Genomic DNA, 12,904 nt, shown 5'->3' with positions numbered 1-12,904 from the left:
CCTGGAAATCCAGAGTTCTCACAAGAGCACAATGGAATTGTCTGTATGAGACACTCTGGCAATGAGCAATTGATGCACGTTACTTTTACCCCTTGCATCCCATGGAACCAATCAAATCGGCGTATCTGATACTGTATGCGGGCCAGGGACGAGCTAAACTGATGACGACAGCGCTGCAACGTTGGAGGTCAGTAAACATTGATTGTAGTGTTATCCAATTGCGTTGAAGTCCGGAATCATTCAGAGTAAGCATTGGTCTAGTGTTATCCAATTGCGTGCAGTGAGATTTTCAAATGCATGCTTGGTGCCGCCCCTCGAGTTGGGCCATTACATTGTTCGTGGCCAGACCCTTAATCTTTCTAGATTACCAGGGTCTGGATTTTCCAGGCTACTAATGACAGAACTGTACGCTCAAATTCAAAATAAGCTTTTGAAGCCGACCTCAATGAAGCATTTTTGCCTTTGCCACGGTTCCATAATAGGCTACCAATCAATTGTCAAATTATCCGCAGACCAGCAGTCTCCTCGTCGAGGGGGCTCTAACCCTGCATATCATAGACATAGAAAGCATGCTCTGGGAACAGAGCACAGGTGCCCGTCCAGTGTAGGCGGTCTGTCTACAAGGAAAATGACTTGTTGCAGCCGCACCCCCTGCACCCCCACTTCCAACGTCACTTGCCACTATATGGAAGTTGGTCCAGGGCCATCATAAGTTGGTCCTTGGCCATTGCATGGAAATTTGTCCAAAGCTATCATACACAACTTGACAAGAAAAAACATTTGTGTAATCCTGCTGACAAACAAACAGAAAATCATGGTGACCTTGGCATAACTTTCATAAAATGGCCCTGGACCAACTTCCATAATATGGCCCTGGACTAACTTCCATAATATGGCCCTGGACTAACATTTTTAAGATGGCTCTGGACCAATTTGTATGATGGCCCTGGACCAACATTATTAAGATGGCTCTGGACCAACTTGTATGGGGCAGTCGTGGCCTACTGGTTAGTGCTTTGGAATTGTAACCGGAGGGTTGCCGGTTCGAACCCCTACTGGTTGGTCACGGCTGAAGTGCCCTTGAGCAAGGCACCTAACCTTTCACTGCTCCCCGAGCGCTGCTGTTGTTGAAGGCAGCTCACTGCGCCGGGATTAGTGTGTGCTTCACCTCACTGTATGTTTACTGTGTGCAGTGCGTTTCACTAATTCACGGATTGGGATAAATGCAGAGACCAACTTTCCCTCATGGGATCAAAAGAGTATATATACTTATACTTATACTGATGGGCCTGGACCAACATTTTGTAAGATATCCCTGGACCAACTTCCGTATGATGGCCCTGGAACAACTTTCATATGATGGCCCTGAAACAAACAAAGCAGACAAAATTCTTCTACAGCTGACTGTATAAACTTAGCTTATGTAAGCTTTAACAGTAACATTCAGGGGCAGAATTTACATTTTGAAATGTGCACAACTACTAGCCACTGGCAGATTTTTATTGCCTAATAGAAAGCTATTTCATTAGCCTAAATGTATGGTCCCTAGCCAACATTGGCACAAATTGGCGTACCACCAAGATTGCTAAATGAGCTTGAAAGCTACTTCACCTATTGGGTCCCCTCAAAATAAATGATTTTAAAAGCATAGCCTATATGCATTGCCTATATTCAATGAATATTAAGAAACCAATTTGTTATTATAGATGTATGGCCCCTATTCTGGCAGCTAACATTTGCACAGATAAACATAGAATCAAGTCAGCTAAATCTAAAATCTAAGGTGTATATGTTTAATAAATCTGAGATTTTGCTTAGTGCTTTTTATTTTACTAGTATTTTACACAAAACTATGCAAGGACTTACCTGTATTGAGATAAAAGATGTGGTGACCTTTTCATTCTGGAGGGAAATTTCAAAATGGCAGTGGGTAGAGCAGAAGGCTCACATTGATGACATCACATGGCAGTGATTGGTTAAAGAGTTGTTGTTCCAGGAACTCTTACTTGAAGAAATCATGGTCACCATAGAGCAGTGTTTCTCAAACTTTTTCCGACCAAGGACCACTTAACCAATAAAAAAAAAAACCTCATGGACCATCTAGCTAAAAAAAAAAAAGAGTAGACCTACTTTAACAGTATATTACACAATAGGCCTACTCACCTTGCTTATTGTGTCAGAGATTAATCAGTCTGTCATCTGCACCTCCATCACTGTCTGGTTTGGGCCATCCAGGACCTGTACCGGTCCAGGGTCAGGAAAAGGGCAGCTAAAATCTCTACAGACCCCTCACATCCTGGTCACAAACTGTTCAACCTCCTTCCCTCTGGCAGACGATACAGGGCACTGTTTGCCAAAACCAGCCGACACAAAGGCAGCTTCTTCCCCCAAGCAGTCACTCTGTTGAACACTCTAGGCCAGATGTACAGTACATTTGTGAACGTAACGTTATCAGCGTCATGGACAAACCGCAGATTGCGAACGCTGACAGACCCAAGTTTCCGTCGTATTTATCAATCGTTCAATCCCTAGTGTAAACTGCACCTTTCTCTGCCTTTCTCTGCCTTTCTCCGCCCATAAACGCAATTTACGAACGTCCACAACTGAATGGCAGAGCCTACATACAAGTGCAGTTGAATGAAGTTAACTGATGACAACATTAAAAAGAATCAAACATATAGCGATCTTGAAATAATACCATACATAAGATGTCAACAAGCAGGGAGATAATGAAGACCAGGAGTTTTCAAACTACTTGTGAATGTAGGCTACGGAAGATTGGTAAAATCTAGCAAGTAGGGAAGTTTAAGTGAATGATGTGAAAAAAAAGTGAAAGTAAGACATTCGAAAGGCCAACGAAAGTTAATGTTGCTTTTGATAGTACAAAGACTTGCAAAACTGGTGCTCTAAATAGTGATTATGTTGTCTCTGAAAGGTTCTCTTATACACGGTTTTCCCGTTTACCAACAAAACTAGATGCGCGCGCAGCCTTGAGGCAAAAGACGCTTGGTGGCCGTCCACAACGTTATAAACTTAACCTAAATAGTCAACTGCTGTAAGCTACAATCGGATTTTTTTGTATACCCCTGTTGTCTCAATGATAATAACATCTCATTTCAGACTATATTTCAAAGTTTGACTTCATTTGGATTATTAATATAACATCGTATTTTGTAATTTTTGGCGAAGACATGCATTCCGTTAGGGATATTGAACATATTTAACATTCTCTAGACATCGTGATTTCGAATTGGTGCAGTTTTCAGCACAAAAACTCATTTTATTCTTTTGCTCTTTTGCATTGCTCTATGCTGTTCTGTGGTGCTTTCTGCCTCTTGGTTGCGCACGCATTTTTTCATGACGTTCCATAGAAATCCATGTATTGACACATTGAACTGCAATTTGGATTAACACCTGCTTTTACAAGGCGGAAGTATTTAGGCGCAGAATAGACGTGCGCTTTCAGGAGCAGTCTTTGTACATACCGCGGAATACATAATTAGGCGCTCTTTACTCTTCCTCTCCCATCTTTTTACGCTAAACTCCCACTTTCCCCTGGATCCTCCCATGAATGCATATGCATGACATTAAACACGCAATCTGCTATTGTCAGCTCCCGCGACAGGCAGTTTGCGCTTTTACATCATTGCGGCCTGTTTGTACATACCTCGCAATGATTTTACACGCACGTTGCGAAACAAATACGCCTGAAGTGGGCGCAAAAGCGTCTGGCCCTCAGTAACAGCCCCCATCCTTACACTGAACAAAGACAATCACCACTGTTCTGCTCATCTACCTCATGTATACTTCAACCTTACAGTTACAATATTGTTATTAATACATGATCATTGCACTGAACTGCCTTGCACTATATTTATTTATTGCACTATCCCCACCCTTTTTCAACTGTATATTACATATTGCTTGTGCCTGTTGACCATGGCTTGTTTGTGCCTGTTGACCGGCAACTGCACTACCCTATACCACCCATAGTGTCTGTTTATTTACTTGCAAATGTACTGTATTTATTCTCATCTCATACATAGACATATCTACTGCCTTAATTCTATTCTTACTGTTCTGTTTTTATTCTTTTTACTCCTTTATGTTTTTATTTTTTATCCTTATATGTTAAGTGAATGATTAACCGGAGTCAAATTCCTTGTTTGTGTACGCAAACCTGGCCAATAAAGCTGATTCCAATTCTGAATTCATATGATTTAAACTGGCGTAGACAAAGGCATGTTGCAGAACTGTTTGGATTTATATGCAAGTTGGTTCAACATTGCAAACAACTCATCTATATTATGTATTTTACCATGTCTGCTCACGGACCACTTGGGATAGCTTATGGACCACCAGTGGTCCCCGGACCACTCTTTGAGAAACACTGCCATAAAGGGACGCAGTGTAGCCTACACAACTTTGTTAAAAAATCGATGCATTCAAGTTAACTTTGCAAAGTTAGTTGCCTATAAACTACTTATCACAATCACGTTGTCATTTGCAAATGCTAATTTATTTAGTCTACCGAACTAGCCTACCTGTAGCTTAATTTGCAGAGGATGAAAAGAAAGCATCCATTTGATAAATCAGTCAGTAGTGGATAAATAACTTTAAGAAATAATCTGTAGCTAGGCTACTGCAGAAACTAATGTTGTTGGATATTTAAACTATCTAGCAGATGTTTTTAACTGGCTACAAGAAATAGAGGCTAAGTCAACTGTATGGCCCATTCCTAAAATAATTTGTCCTAGGCCTACTTCCAAACTCTTCACGACACTGTAGCCAATTGACTGCATGACAGTAGGTTATTTATATTCTTCTGTACAATAAACAAATGTACAGTATGTGTTCTACTTTATGCAGCAGAACTACGCACTTGGCTATGGAAGCATCCTTATTAGGCTACTGATGTGAAAGCGCACACACATAGGCCTACACAATGGTAAAATAAAACTAAACTAAAGGTAAATTTAGCAAAAGGTGGCCAAATTAATGTAGGCTATTGTTAGGCATGAAAGTAGGCCTACAATGGCAAACATGAAATTGCGAATATTAACGTAGGCTAGCCTAATCCTTTAAATTTTGCCCACTGGTTAGAGACCAACTCAAAAGTTTCATGATTGATGACGTGTCTTTGACAGATGTGGCCGCTTGCAGATTTGTCACTTTCTGATATACTAGAGACGCACACAAATATGCATGACATGTTTAAAAGTCAAAATTGTATGTAGTACTACATGCATTGGACCATGAATATGCCACCAAAAAAACAAACACCTAAATAGCATAAATTAACTCCACGTGGGTATCGACGACGAATAAATTGACCTGTTTTCATGGCGTCTATCCACTTGCACCACGAACCAGCTGACGGTACTCACAGAAATTGACTTCAGTTGTATGATTAAAAGAAGTCAGCTAACGTTATTATAATTGTAATAAGTTAACATAGCTGTTCATGTTATTTGGCTACCATGTTATCATGATACTGCTGCCCAAGCCATTTAGTAGGCCTTCAAAGTCTCATGGTTAAGTTTTACAAACGTTTCACTGAGGTTAGGCTGTGGCCGTCCCTACCTGAAGTGTCTGTAGACCCACATGAACGTCAGCAAATAAATCAAATAAAAATGTGTTGCCTAATTCTGTATCCTTTTGTCCAGCCTATTCTTTTAAGAATTCAGTTCATGAAACACAGGCATTGAAACGCACACTGCAATGGGCAGGAGAAGTCTATAACGTGTCCATATTTTACACAAACTTTGCGCACAGGGAGAGTCAAAACTCTTAGGCTTATAGGCTATTAACGTTAATGTTGCTGACATGTAAACATGGGTTTGATGTTTTTTTGATATTTTATTTCCCAATTATCAAGTTGGTGCTTCTCCTGTGGCGCAACAGGTTAATGCCTATACATTGCTTTCTCACGCTGTCGACATGGGTTCAATCCTCCTCATCACACGTTTTTTTTATTATTATTTTTTTTTTTTTAGACCAGCAACGCTTCCTCAATTTAGGCTACAGATACTAGGTGCAACAGAGAGCCTGACCAGCAGTCAGTGAAATGTTTGAAAACTTAACCATGATACTTTGAAGACCTACTGGCTTGGGCAACTGCTGTAGCAAGACAACACCATCAGCAGTGTTAACTTGCTACAATCATCAGCTGACTTCTTCTAATTGTATAGACTAAGTCAAGTAAATTTCACTATGACTTATCAGCTGGTTCGTGGCGCAAGTACGTAGATAAATGGTTAGCATGTAGGCCATTTCATCATCTGTGCATAATACCATTAAAATATTCAAAGAATCCAGATAAATATCTGTATGCTTCATGGAAGACAATTCTGGATGTCCAAGATCCTTGGACCCCCAGGTGGCACTGGATTAAAAACAGACTCAGTTCTGTAAAGAAAATCATAGAAATCATGGGCACAGGGAAACTTCCAGTAGCCATGGTTTATTAACACAGTTTGATGCTCCATCCTCAAAGGCTGGTTAAAACTACCATGCAAAGAAACCACAGATAAAGATGATCCAGAGACACTGCTCTATTCTCTGGGCTTGAGTTCATTTAACCTGGATGAGGCGAAATGGAAAACCTATGGTCTGTCCTATGGTCAGACCAATCAAAATGTGAAATTCTTTTTGTAATTCATTAGCCTAGAAATCTAGACGCACCCTAGCGGCGGCAAATTAATTTGCTCAGCCTGTACGTCTAGTGTCGAACCATAGGAATTTCTATTGGCTTAACACCGTGGATGTTCTCCAATCACAGCGCTCTATTTCGTTAGAGAGTCTTAAGGCGGGCTTAACAGGATAACGACATCCTGCGACGGTGAACACTAAGGAAGGTGGCTATGGCGAACGAAGAGCGGTTGTTTGAATCGGCGTTGGCGTCAACTTTGGAGGAGTTGGACTTGTGCTTTTCTTTGAAAGTAGAGCAACACAATGCACTTAAGTCATTCCTTTCGAAGAAGGATATATTTGCCGTTTTGCCGACCGGATACGGATATGGTCGTAGCGCTGGCCTATTGCATGCCTAGGCAGTTTGAAAGACAATTCTCTGCCCGCCCCTTGGATTAAGCAGGTGAATGATTCGATTCCAGACTATACATTTCAATGATATAGGATGGCCCGCCAGGCTAGTAATTCATGGCTCCATAGTAGAAGAGTCCAGATGCCAAAATAGCCTGCCTGCAGTCCAGACCTGTCCCATCTGAAGAATCATGAAAATCAAAAAATACAATAAAGAAGACCTTGTATTGTTAAGCAGCTGAAATCCTATCAGACAAGAATAGGACAACATGCTTACAACTCCATTAACTGGTCTCTCAGTTCTCAAATGTTTACATGCTGCAACACAGGCCTACATGTTGCTGCATGGCATCAAATTCAAAATGAAAATATTTTCTAAATGCAAAATGAAGATATTTTCCAAAAAACAATATATATTTTTTAGTTCTTTTTTGACAATTGATATTGTCTTTACACTATTATCATGTCATTATCATTATGTACGTGATTTGTAGATAATTACATTCCTTTGTTTTATATTTTATATAGTGTCCCAAATTTTTTGAAACAGGGTTGTATAGGCTATATGCTAAATCTGTGTTCTATCAAAATAGAAAGATTGAGGCATTTTCAATTAGCCTATAAATCCATTTGTAATTAATAGAGGGATCTCTGCTTTCTGTTTTTGTTAGGCTTGTGATGCAGAGAGGCATGCAAACCCAGTATATATTTTATATAATAGCAGAGATCTGTCCATTTTTTTTTTTTACTTCAAGACAGTTTCAAAACATTGAAGATAGAAAACCCACTATTAAAGTGCATCCCAACATGAGGTCTCCTAGTCAAGCTTATTTGCATAATTTCTTATGGATTTTGAGGTTGTGGGACAATAAAATGTTTACTGTCTCATCAAAGAATAGGTTCGTAAATCCCTTCTGGTGCAAAATACTTTAAGTTACAATCCATTTTATGGCGAGGAGGATAACCATAACTGGAAGTAAACTAGCTATTAGACAGGGCGTCTCCCACTAGGAACCAAAGTGCGCGAGTCATCGCCGTGAAGGAATTTAACCCTCGGACACACATATCTACTTACACGATACGGAATAGTACAGTAAACTGATTACTTGTAATCAATATAATGTTAATGTAATTAGATTACAGATGTGATCTATTTGTAATCAACTCAAATGATAGACTCTAGAAACGTGGTGGTTTCATTTTAGTTTCGAACGGTTCGTGCACATTGTCGGAAAAGACGTTCAATTTTGAGATGGAACCATGTCAGAGAAATGTTTTCAATGCCTGGCAATATCGTCATCTTTTCACGTTCCAAAACATGCGTGGCAAAAATGTAGTCGTAATGTGCAATTTGTGCACGCCAAAGGTTAATCTTTTGTCGACATCCAGATATTCGACATCAAATTTGAAGAAGCATTTGGAGGTGAGTTTTCTCTGCTAACTTTGCTGTGCTCTTTTGTTTCAGCAAGCTAACGTGAACGGCTAGCTAGCTGCTCACCAACTGGGAGGCTGGAGTTGAAGTAGCCTATATAAGTCTCGCTTAGATTTCACTCCTTGTTTAATTAAATGTATTGGGAATATTGCGACGCGATAAAGCTTTTCACAGTGCAATGTCTTAACCATCTCCTGTTTGAGCAATGCTCTGGCTAACAGCAACACATTGTGCTTAAAAACATTGGCCAACGTTACTTGTAACGTGAGCTCATAACAGCGGTCTACGCTGTGCTGTGGTTATAAACCACGCAGTATCACTGAGACCGCAGGCGTCTGAGTATCTTTTATGCAACTGTATCCAAACTACGATAAAAGAGTGCTAGTTGGTCAAATACTCTTTAAATCGTAATGTAGGGTTCCACTGCAGCTTGAGTTTAATGTAATTAGAAACAATCTAGCAAGATGTTTGTTTCCTACACGAGTGTTGGTTACGGCATTTCCGGGTTTTGGAAATATCAAAATAAAAGTCTGAATGGGAAGCCCATGCGCCCTGGAAAGGAGTGATAGCAGATTTTTTTTATAACGACTGAAATAATATGATCAGTGAAAACATTTTGTTATGAATCCTGATATTGACACTGCAACTAATCAACAAATCAGTGTGTTAATGATATTTGTCTATTAGCAAATATAACACACAAATATGGTGTAGCTTGTTTAGGCTACTCATTATACTAAGAAAACAGTAGTAAGAATTATAATACTAGTTATGAGAATTGTAATAAAGGCAATGACATTAAGAACTAAATGAAGATGTAATCTAATGAATCTGATATAGAAATTGACTGTTTTTTGTTTATGTGGTTAAATAGGCTAAATTACAAAAATGAGATGTTTCGAGCATTTTCTTTTCTCTAAAATACCTCTTATGACAGTATGATTGTGAGAAATAATGATGCATTTAACTTGTCTGTTTTTACTGTAATACTAATCTACAACATTGTTTGCCTTTTGCATTTTAGAGAAGACACATGGGGGTATTTCAATTGTTCAAAACAAAAAAACCTCGAGCGGGAAAACAAGAGAAGTCAGAACCCGGGCCCAGCAGCTTTGACCAAATAATGCAATGGGAACCTCCTGCGATGCAAGTCAAAATTGAAACTCCTGAACAGTTTGAGCAAGAAGTGACACATGATGAATCACAGGCAGTGGTGGATTCGCTCATCTTCAATTTCATAATGGAAGGCCTGCAGCCTCCTTCCCTGCTGGAGCAGCCTGGCTTTAAGAAACTAATTGAAGGAGTAAGTGGTGGCATGATGGTGATGACGAAAGAGACACTGGTGGACAGGCTTCAGAGAGAACAGATACAAATGAGAGAAGAGCTGAAAGCAAAGCTGAATGATGTGCTGTCTGTGTGTACAACTGTAGATATCTGGACAGCTCGCAAGAAGAGTTACCTCACCATGATGTGTCACTGGGTAGACTCAACTGACCTACAAAGGAAGTCAGCGGCTCTTGCTTGCACCAGGATCCGAGGCACACTTACATATGACACAGTTGCTGCAAAGATTCACGAGGTGCATGTAGCATACAGTCTTGAAAACAAAGTCCAGGCATTGGTAACTGACAGTGGCAGCAGTTTTGTACAAGCTTTCCATGAGTTTCTGGGCGTTGAGGACCAGGAGGATGAAGGTGAGGTGAGTGAGTTTTTTGACTTAAATGCTCTCCTCTCCACACCACCTCAAGAGGGTGCTGTCCTCTTTTTGCCCCCTCATCAGCAGTGCATTGCCCATGTGCTCAGTTTAGTTGCCACTGAAGACCTGGTGAAAGCACTGACGCAGCACACAACTTGTAGTGTGTACTCCAGCGCAATGGCTAAATGCTCAGCTCTGTGGAGTAAAGTCCATCAGCCTTCAGAGGCTACAGAGGATGAAAAGCCAGTCAAAGTCACATCACGTATCACTCGCTGGAACTTTGAGTATGAGGCTATTGAAGATCTGATGTCTCTCAATGATGTCCAACTTGAGGAACTCTGTTACCGAAAGAATGTAGCTAAGCTTCTTTTGAATGAAATTTGCTTCTTGAAGGAATACGTAGAGGTCTTAAAACCTTTGGCCATCTCGCTCAACATCTTTCAAGGGGAAGACAGATGTTTCTTTGGGTTGGCCATTCCTACGCTGCTTACCCTGAAGCAGAGGCTGAGGGAGAAGAAAACCAAGATGTGCATTTTCCCAGACATAATTGACTCTCTCCTCGCAGGAATAGACAGAAGGTTTGCGCCTATCTTCTCCAATCAGAATGCCAAATTAGCGGCAGCAACCATGCCACAGTTTCGCCTATGGTGGCTGTCCGAAGCTGAAAGAGGTGACTTAAAAACAGCATTGATGGGGGAAGCAGTTCACATTGACCCAGATGCTGAAGACGAGTCGGACAGCGATGACATGAAGCTGGAGGACGAGTTCTTCAACTTTGGACCAAGGGACTCAAGCAACCAACGTGGCCCAAAATTGGAGGTTCAACGTTACCTCGAGTCGACAACAAAGACACTGCAATGCCTCCAAGACTATCCGAGCATCAGCAAGCTCTTCCTCAAGTTCAACACCATCCTGACATCTAGTGCGCCCGTAGATCGTCTCTTCAGTCATGGTGGTGTCTGCACCCCACAACAGAGCTGTGTAAGCGATGAGCATCTTGAACAACTGCTTCTCTTGCGCTACAACGGGTTGCCTATTTGTACAACAGTATAATGGCTGTTTCACTCAGGTCATCAGGTTGCCCGTTTGAGTTTTACTGTTTGCTTTTCGAAACATTAAATCAACATATAATTGTCAATAGGGGGATTTTATCCTGTAAGTCCTATATTTTAGTCCTTACATTTATATACGTTTTTAGCCTTTTGCCTTCCTGTATGTTAAAGGTGGAGTCAGTGATTCCAGTCCGATACACATTTTGTGTATTTTCCTCACAGTCCTCAAGCTATCCATTCTGTGTGTGTACTGAAAAAAAAGTCTGCTGTTCAGGCCCAGTCCTGAACCTGTAAATAAGAAACAATCAGTGGCTCAGACTGAGCTATCTAAGATTGTAGACAAAAAGATGTTGCTACAGGAGTACAAAAGAGAGAGGTGTCAGTTGATTGTCAGTTGAGGTCAAATATCAGCAACCTTTTGTTAGAATTGCAGACTGTTCCATGAAGCAATTTCGCTAAGCATACACAAAATGAGTTTGTATTTCAACTCTATGCTTAGTCAGAGTAGCCCACTTTGGTCCAAGTGCTAATCATATGCTTCAATGCTACGAACGATTTCTGGTTAGGAACAGATTATTTCCAAATGATCTTATCCAGCTCAAATAACATGCATTAATGTGAATAAACCATCAAATACTAATACAAACATGAAAATATATTGGTGATTTGATACACACTACAGACACTTCACATGGTCATAGGATTGTAGAAACTCATGCATAGAAATTAACAAAATTATTGTTTACATGCTAAATGCTTAGTCTTTATGATGCATATTATGTAGGTCCAGATTTTAATAGTATTTACTGTGTGTGTGTGTGTGTGTGTGTATATATATATATATATATATATATATATATATATATATATATATATATATATATATATATATACAGTAGATAGAAATTAATTCTGGTTTACACAGTTGGGACGATTATGATGTGCTGCATGGGCCTTCGTTTGTTATTTGACTTACTCTGGAAAAGAGTGTGTATGTAGCATATTCATTCTAGTACCGTTCTTCATATGTGAATGTGCAAATTAATTTTATTAGTATTAAATATTCTCATTTTTAATTTGCCTCTGAGAGTACCTTTTATGTAATCCAATCAGCTTGCCTGTTCAGTGTTTCACACTTAATCGTCCTACCTGGATATGTTATCAATAGGCCTACTTGTCATTGATGAAATGCCTCCATTGATTACGACATTGTGATTCTTATTTAAGCCTTAATTTGAAACTAAAGCTTTTTGAGGAAGGATGTGATAATGGAAAGTACATCTGTTTTTAAAATTACATCTCTACAATAAATGTCACACAAATGCATTTTTGGGTTCTCTGTGTCTGTGAGTTTGTGTTTCAAAAAAATGTCAGAATGAAATGAAAAAAATATGGTTGAGCTGACTTGGAACAGTCTTATAATGATAGGATTTATGATTGCATACTTTATCCTAATGTATAAAAATACACACCTACAACCTGAAATTTCCACATTACATGAACAGACAATTTCCCCCAGTTAAGTACACCACGGGTTGCTTTCTGTCTTGAGGGTTGTGTTGTATGCCTGCAGGAATCCCTTAGACACTTGTCATTTGGGATGTCCAGTGCTACAACAACACTGTTTTACTACATGAGTACTTGCGAAAGTGTGTTCAGGTCTGTACATGTGCTTTTAGACTG

At 39.9% G+C, this 12,904-nt stretch overlaps 1 protein-coding gene across 1 annotated transcript; it reads left to right on the top strand.

Moving 5' to 3' along the window:
- Nucleotides 1–8,104: 8,104 nt before the first annotated feature.
- On the top strand, nucleotides 8,105–12,547 carry LOC143131330 (uncharacterized). Its single transcript, XM_076290876.1, has 2 exons — nucleotides 8,105–8,464; nucleotides 9,498–12,547. The coding sequence occupies exons 1-2, from the start codon at nucleotides 8,294–8,296 to the stop codon at nucleotides 11,220–11,222; spliced, it is 1,896 nt and encodes a 631-aa protein (XP_076146991.1). The 5' UTR covers nucleotides 8,105–8,293; the 3' UTR covers nucleotides 11,223–12,547.
- The last annotated feature ends 357 nt before the right edge of the window (nucleotides 12,548–12,904 follow it).

The sequence above is a fragment of the Alosa pseudoharengus genome, unplaced genomic scaffold (genome assembly GCF_046254945.1).
Source record: "Alosa pseudoharengus isolate Yale_2024_CS ecotype anadromous, Long Island Sound unplaced genomic scaffold, YU_APseudo_1.1 YU_APseudo_1.1_scf_18, whole genome shotgun sequence".
In the NCBI taxonomy this organism is placed as follows: Eukaryota; Metazoa; Chordata; class Actinopteri; order Clupeiformes; family Clupeidae; genus Alosa; species Alosa pseudoharengus.
The sequence above is the reverse complement of the archived record's forward strand: the minus strand, read 5'-3'. Positions and strand labels throughout refer to the sequence as shown.